The sequence below is a fragment of the Mastomys coucha genome, unplaced genomic scaffold, assembly GCF_008632895.1.
Source record: "Mastomys coucha isolate ucsf_1 unplaced genomic scaffold, UCSF_Mcou_1 pScaffold1, whole genome shotgun sequence".
NCBI lineage: Eukaryota > Metazoa > Chordata > Mammalia > Rodentia > Muridae > Mastomys > Mastomys coucha.
In genome coordinates, this window is record NW_022196891.1 from 81,898,681 (window position 1) to 81,905,689 (window position 7,009).

A 7,009-nucleotide genomic window follows, 5' to 3' on the forward strand; every position below is an offset into this window, starting at 1 on the left:
CGGTCCGTGCTCCTCTCACACACATACGTATTCCTCCTCGCCATGCTACCGCCAGAATATATGTTGTTCTTTAAGAAGAGGAAAAGAAAATCAATTTAAAAACTGTAACTATATTAGTGTGAAATCAAAGAAATGTGTTTACAACTGTTATTAGAAAAACTTCACAACATAATTTTAGTTGATCAGAATCTCACGTAAGCAAGATCCAACTTTTCTTCTTTCTCATATTTAGATGTTAGGAATAAAAAGTAAGCAAAACCAAAACCAAATGAAAACATAAGTCAAGTCTCACTCAGTACAGCTTTAGTTTACAATTCTAGCCAGTGCTGGGAAGCACAAAAGCGCCTTCCTTTGCTCTGCCCAGGGAGTGGCGGGCTGACTAAGGGCAGAGCAGAGAGTAGCTGCCCTCCATCTCAGCACGAACGGGCAATGTCGATGGCGTTTCCTCCGGAAGCCTCTGTGGTCCGTGAACATCATAAGGACTAGAGTGTGTGGGCCAGTGCATGCCTGACCGAGGGCTGGCGGACGGCTGTGTACTGCAAGCCAAGGATACGGCCTATATTCCCACATCTGAGTAAGGAGACAGGCTGTGTCTCCTGAGATACAGAACAGTAGAAGGGTAGCTAGGATGGGTTACTCTCCTTACCACTCAGCAGACCCATGACCAGATACCATCATGCCTGCCAAACCCTGACCATGCTACCAGGATAAAAATGGACAGGGGGGACTTTCTGCTTTTTGTGGCTTTGTTTTGTTGCTGTTTGTGGAGCTGGGAATTGAACCCTGGGTCTTGCAGATGCTAAGCAAGCACTTTACCATAGAGTTGCACCCCAAGCCCTGGAGAAGGGACTTCCAAAAGGGATTAAAATAACTCTCCTGTTTCATTCTTCAGTGAAAACTATCTTCTTATCCAATCTAGCTTTCCCAAGTCTTTCAAATCCAGTCACTCTAACATTTGTTTAGTACGAGCAGTCAACAGGTATCCCCTCAGAGTCAGATGCAGCGGGGACACTGTAAGCAAAGTTGTGCAAGTGCAGCTTTAAAGATCTTTCAGAACGTTGAAGAGACATCTCAGCCGTCCCAGGCAGGGGACCTGGGTCCGACTCCCAGCACCCAGCTCAGGGGCTCAACTTCTCCTAACTCTAGTCCTTGCAAACCCAACGAGCTCTTCTGGCCTGAGGGCACCCACACACACGTAGCAACCACACACACACACACACACACACACAAATAAAAATAATACATCTTCAAAAAAAATGGAGGGATAAGAGAATTGTTGGAGGATGTCTATCCCTCCCAGGAGAAAGAAAGAAAGGCTGGATAGATCATGACACACATCATGGATACTTATAAAAGCCATGCAGTTACTACCCAGATGTCCATGCTCTTATATAGAAGGACACCACACCATCCTAAGAACAAAATAGATACAGTACTGACCTGTCGTAAAAAGGACACAGCTATGCTAGGCTCATTTTTGTCTTCTCTAGAAAAACAAGTTCCACAGAAGGATTCACCCGAGCCATTCTACGAGTTCAGAATGGAACGGAGTAGAGAGCAAAGAGAAAACTGTAAACTTGGGCAAGATCTTCTAGCTGGCTGTTTTTAAAACTGTTAAATAATGTAGTATAATTCATTGGAATGTAATGTTTTCTAAAAGTAAATAACTACAGTCTGAACACTCACTATTCACCTCAGCACTGAGGATTCTGAGGAAGCCTGTGTCACCTCACTGCAGGCGTGAGGAGACAGTGACCAGAGCAGACCCCAGCTAAGAACTGAGTGGCCACAACTGTGAGCAGGCTGCTGAGATGTGGTCAGCCTCCACAGGAGGTTCCACTGGGGACACGGGACTAGCACAGTTTGCAGCAACAGGATTAGGACAGACAGGAGAGGACAAAGCTGGGTTGGCCATGCCAAGAAGGTCGTCAGAGGGGACCGGCAGGCTTCTGTGGAGAGTGGTGGAGAACACAGGGACACTTTGTTTTACTGCGACGTGAGGTGCTGACCTTCTAAACAGTCCTCTAGCTGACAAGGAAATAAGTACTGAAAAAAAAGTAAGTATTTTTATCATTTCCAAGTAGATCAGGCAATGAGGCACATAGCCACTCCACCACTCTTTATCTTTATGTGTATGTGTGTTTGCCTGCATGCACGGACGTGGGTCACATGCAGGCCAGCGGTGGCTATTGGATCCCCGGAGCTGGAGTTATGAATGGCTGTGAGCCATATGGGTTCTAGGAACCAAACCTAGGCTCCTACAAGAGCAAGTGCTCTTGATCACTGAGCCATCCCTCCAGACTGAATACACTTCCCATGTTTAGAGTGGCATGCACATGTACTTTTTAGACTAGGAAGTGCTAAGCTGATTATGTATTTGAAAAAAGTATTGTCTCAACTACCACACAGAATACTGGCACCAGAAACCGTACCCCGCTTGTGAGGAAGGTGCGTTGGTTTTGCCTTGGTACGTCACTGCAGATTTTCTATGAGTATTCCCCTCCCCCAGTATACTAGGTAAGGGGTTCTTCTGTTGATTTAAAAGTTATTATTCTATTTCACTCTTATACAGTTCCCCTTCCTTATGTTCTTGATTACGTCTGCTCCCCCATGTTGATTTCCTAACATTATTCCCATCATCTGCCTAACAAGGCAAGTGTTGATGTTTCAATTTCCGCCCCATTCTGATTCCCTGCTGAGAAGTTCAGTGTGTGTGTGTGTGTGTGTGTGTGTGCGTGTGTGTGTATGTGTGTGTGTGTATGTCTTTGACAGTGTGCATGTGGGGAGGGATGTGTGTGCATGTGTGTACATGTGGAGGTCAGAGGACAATTTTCTCTCCTCTTACTCTGGGGTCAAGTTTGTCAGGCACGGTAGCAAGCATTCTTCTCCACTGAGCCATCTTACTGGCCCTTGCTAAGTTATTTGACTACCTTTAGCATATATATTTTACAGGCACATGTTCTGTTCCCTTCCTTCCTGTGAGAATACCCTAAGTAGTACAGTGTTCTAAATAGTCAATGTGCAGCCAAACAGCTGGCACATTTCATGCCTAAGGATATAGTTAGCACGCTTAGATATAAAATTCCAGGCCTAAAGTGTTTTTCTCCTTCTCCAACAGTTTCGAAATGCGATTGCATCTTCTAGTATGCACACTGTCGATGAAATATCGGAAAGCAACCTAGCTCTGCTCCTTTATGTCATCAGCTCTCCTACTGACAATGCTAACCTTGCTTTCTATGTGTCTACACAGTCCTCTTTAACAAGTCCAGTAGCACACATTGTTTTTTTCTGGGTTCTGCTTGTGATTTCGGGACTTCTCATTTTACTGTTAGCATTCCTTCAAATGTCCACTGCCCTCATGTGCCTCAAACTCCTACTGTCTCAGATGTCACCCACGCTGTCCTCCCCTCCAGATGTCACCCATGCTGTCCTCACTCAGCACCCCCGCCCCCGTCCTCACTTCCCATCTCTGCTTCCTGCTATCTTACAGGACAGTACTGTGGCCTCTCTTCTAGTGCCTGATTTAATTTCTAGAGTGTGACATTTTAAGAGACCTCACAGGAGGAAAGCTGACAAATTATTAATGAAACTGCCCTCAGACAGCAACTTACCTGTAAATGTGAGATTAAATTCACCAATTTATAGCAAATAAATATCACAGAAGCAGGACACACAGAGTAGGCATACAATGCAGCACTCTGGAGTGAGGCTAGGCTTTGCTGAGGAATGGGAGCTGATGGCTCTGGTGGGAGCAGAGTCCCTTGCCTATGCTCCAGCACTGCAGAGGCTGAGGTAGGACTGCTGTTGCTGTGAGTTCCAGGCCAGCCTGGGCTATCCACTGAAACTGCCTTCCAAACAAGGACAAGGACAACAACACAGAATTTTCTGCACAGTTTCTTCTATTACATTCATAAGATGTCTGCCCCCCTTTCCATGGTTTTTAAATTATGATTCACTTTGAAATACTTAAAAAGACAAAAGACAAGATTTTATAAAAAACTTCTGACACGTGAGTTCAAGTGTTGACACAGAAGAGTTCTGACTCACACTTGGGCTAGCTGAGGACTTTTTCCTGTCTGGCCCCACCAAGGGGCTGGCTGTGACTTCGCTCTTTGAGCCCACCGTGGTGCTGCCAAGTCTGCGGGCTGTGTCTTTGTCCCACTGCTCCTTCTGTTCACTCTCCACACTGTTGGCCTGGGGCCTTTTGGTGTATGAGACAGCAGGGGGGATGGAGGGACCGGCTGCAATGTGTAGAAACAGCAAGATTAGCTGGAAAAGAACAGATATACTCCCTGCCCACAAAACCCTCCTATGCTAACACTATCCACATTTGTGTGTTCTACACTCTCGACTATGATTAAATTGATTATAGGAGTTGGTTCAGGTCCCCACAAAAGAGACCCTGTGATCGATCACCCAGCGATGCCTGTCTGAGAAGGCCCCAGGAGTGAGAGGAAATGGGAGCATGTTGGTCAGCACACACTGGGCAGACAGTCTGTCTTCTTCTTAGCCTTGCTCCCCACCGTGGTCACTGAAGCGCCTCTGCTTCTGGTTGGCTGAGATGCTTCGCTGGACCTTGAGGTGAGCAGGCGACTGAAGGGTGCTGTTGTTCAGGTCACTGCTCGGCCGTGACCGCTGACACAAGTTCCCACTGGACAGTGACTCACCACCTTCCAACTGTGAGAAGAGAGATCACCCAGACTTGAAAACAGGAAAGTGTATGAACAAAATGGTTTGAAGCTATATGAGGAACAATCAAAACTAAAGAGACTTCAACCCGGCAAGAAAGGAGGGAGGGGCCGCGCATCAGGCCGTTCCCACTAGCACTTGAAATCTGCTGCTGTGCGCAATTCCTCACTTTAGTCAAAACGTCCAGTAACAGCCACACTCCACTCACTGCATGGTAACTGCACAGCAGATGTGCTCCATGGTGTTCTACACACGCTACTTGTTTAACCATTGCCACAAACATGGGATGCATTAACCTGCATTTCCAGGTGGAAAAACCAAGGTCAAAGACACCACTGGGATTCAAGCAGGATGAAATCTAAAACCTTACACACACGGGTGTGTATATACATGCATATGTATGTATGTTCACACAGGAGCTACTAAGTATAGTTTATAATGGGAACTAAAATTAAAATGTTTCATTTGCTTTTCTACACGTACAAAACACACTTCATTTTGTTGGCTCTGATTAGAAAAGGACCACCCTTAGCCCTGACCATGGTAAGCTGGGGGTGACACACAACCTCTCTGCAGTCTCAAGCTGGTACTGCCGTGAAGCTCCGAGCCAACCCCTGGCATTGCAGTGGGATTCGGGATGGCACTGCTCACTAGAGCAGCAGGGTGCGCAGTGACCCATTAGCAGCTATTCTATGGCAGGGTCGAGGATTAACATATTAAACCTTTTCAATGACCCCAAGAGCTGAGTATTATTGTCCACATTTTAAAGACAGGAAAACTGAGGCTCCAAGAATGAAGTGCATAGCTGATGGCTCTGGTGGGGACAGTGAACCTGACCTCCCCAGTCACAGTAGCTTCAATGGTTTACTTCCAATGTAATTCATATTTGATTTTAATATATGCCTGGACTTTGTATTTGAATTAATAAGAAATTAAAGTGCCCAGAGGTCATTTAAGTCCAAGTAGGCCAGTCAGAAGAGGCTAGAAATCACTATTTGAGCATTCCCTCCGAGTCTCTTGTCTAGGTCTCCCTGACGCGCCACACCATTCAGCTGTCAGCCCTTCAAGATCTCTCCCCTGGCCCCCACAGCAGCTCTTCCGCCTTCTCAGCAGGTTTGTCGAGAGGGTCGAGTGAATTACCAGTTGTGTCATCCTTAGAATAGTTCTCAGCATGTATCTGATGATGTACACTCCTCTGATAACAACCCCCAAACCTTAACCAAACCCTTCCTCCAAATCCAAGTCTTTATATCCAATAGCCCACAGGAATCTCCTCCCGCCAGCCTGCACTGGGCTTCTTATCTGCCCCTAAGCAGCACAGGCCCTTCTGACAGGCCACCTTACACAGGCAGGCATCTGTGAGAAATCAGGGCTTCCCCACTTCCCATGGTCACCAAGTGCCATGAGCTGTATGTGTTCATGCCACATGCACCTCCTGGGTGAACTTCGCTCTCCCACCATCTCAGATTATCTGCAGCACACCCCATAGCGCACAGTGGGGCTGCTGCTTAGCTCTGCCCCAAGGCTTGGATGGGAAGACTGTTCGGCCTTTCCCTCAGGCTTGTTAGCATAGTTTCTGATAGAAGGCAGGTTCAATACGTTTCAATGGAAATGTATGATTTTGTTCATGGTTACTATTTAATTATGAATAATTATAGCCTTTTTAAAAGAACATCTCTCACAGATGTCTAATCTTCAACTTTCAATGCTCTGGCATAAAATGACCAATATTCTGAAATTCCTATTTCAATTTATCCCTCTATAGCTGCTTTCCCAAAGGATCATTTACTTGTATGGCTCACCCCTTTCATATAGTTATTTCTGCATCTGTCTCCTTACCATGGCCCTCTACTGGCCCTGAGAATTCCAGTTAGGTGCACGAAAGCCACTTGACACAAGGCCGAAAGCATGCAGCATCTTTCCCTGGGGTCTCACTTATCTACATGGTTTCAGCTTCACGTGCTCTTTCTGCCTTACTGTCTTGTTTCTGTACATTTATGATAACCATACTGCCTTTGGCTGAGCAGTGTACACCATATAATTCTGAGGACACCAGGCTCAAAGTCAAGACTGTGGGTGGAGCTGCTTGGCCCTAATGAGATCAGTAAACAACTTAGCCCCTGATTTCTGATCTCTAAGAAAACTATTAGGATCTTTGTGTTATTTTTGGTCCTACAAAGAAATGAATATATCTTTATCCATTTAATTCAAAATTAATATATATTAATTTAAAAAGACAAAAACCCACTTACCTCAGGTGGTTTTCTACCTAGAAGAATATAAGTAGCCATAACTTCATCGTATTTCTGACTTACTAAGG

General features: G+C 45.7%; 1 protein-coding gene across 2 annotated transcripts in view; it reads right to left on the reverse strand.

Moving 5' to 3' along the window:
• The window catches only part of LOC116068377 (serine/threonine-protein kinase MARK1), a 20,363-nt gene extending 13,360 nt beyond the window's left edge, over positions 1-7,003 (reverse strand). For both annotated transcript variants that reach the window (XM_031337805.1, XM_031337798.1), the window contains exons 1-3: positions 6,942-7,003; positions 4,524-4,677; positions 4,048-4,241 (exon numbers count right to left, since the gene is read on the reverse strand). In XM_031337805.1, the coding sequence (XP_031193665.1) occupies positions 4,048-4,241; positions 4,524-4,677; positions 6,942-6,980 (387 nt within the window). In that variant the 5' untranslated portion in view covers positions 6,981-7,003. The remainder of the gene's footprint in view (positions 1-4,047; positions 4,242-4,523; positions 4,678-6,941) is intronic.
• Positions 7,004-7,009: the final 6 nt, after the last annotated feature.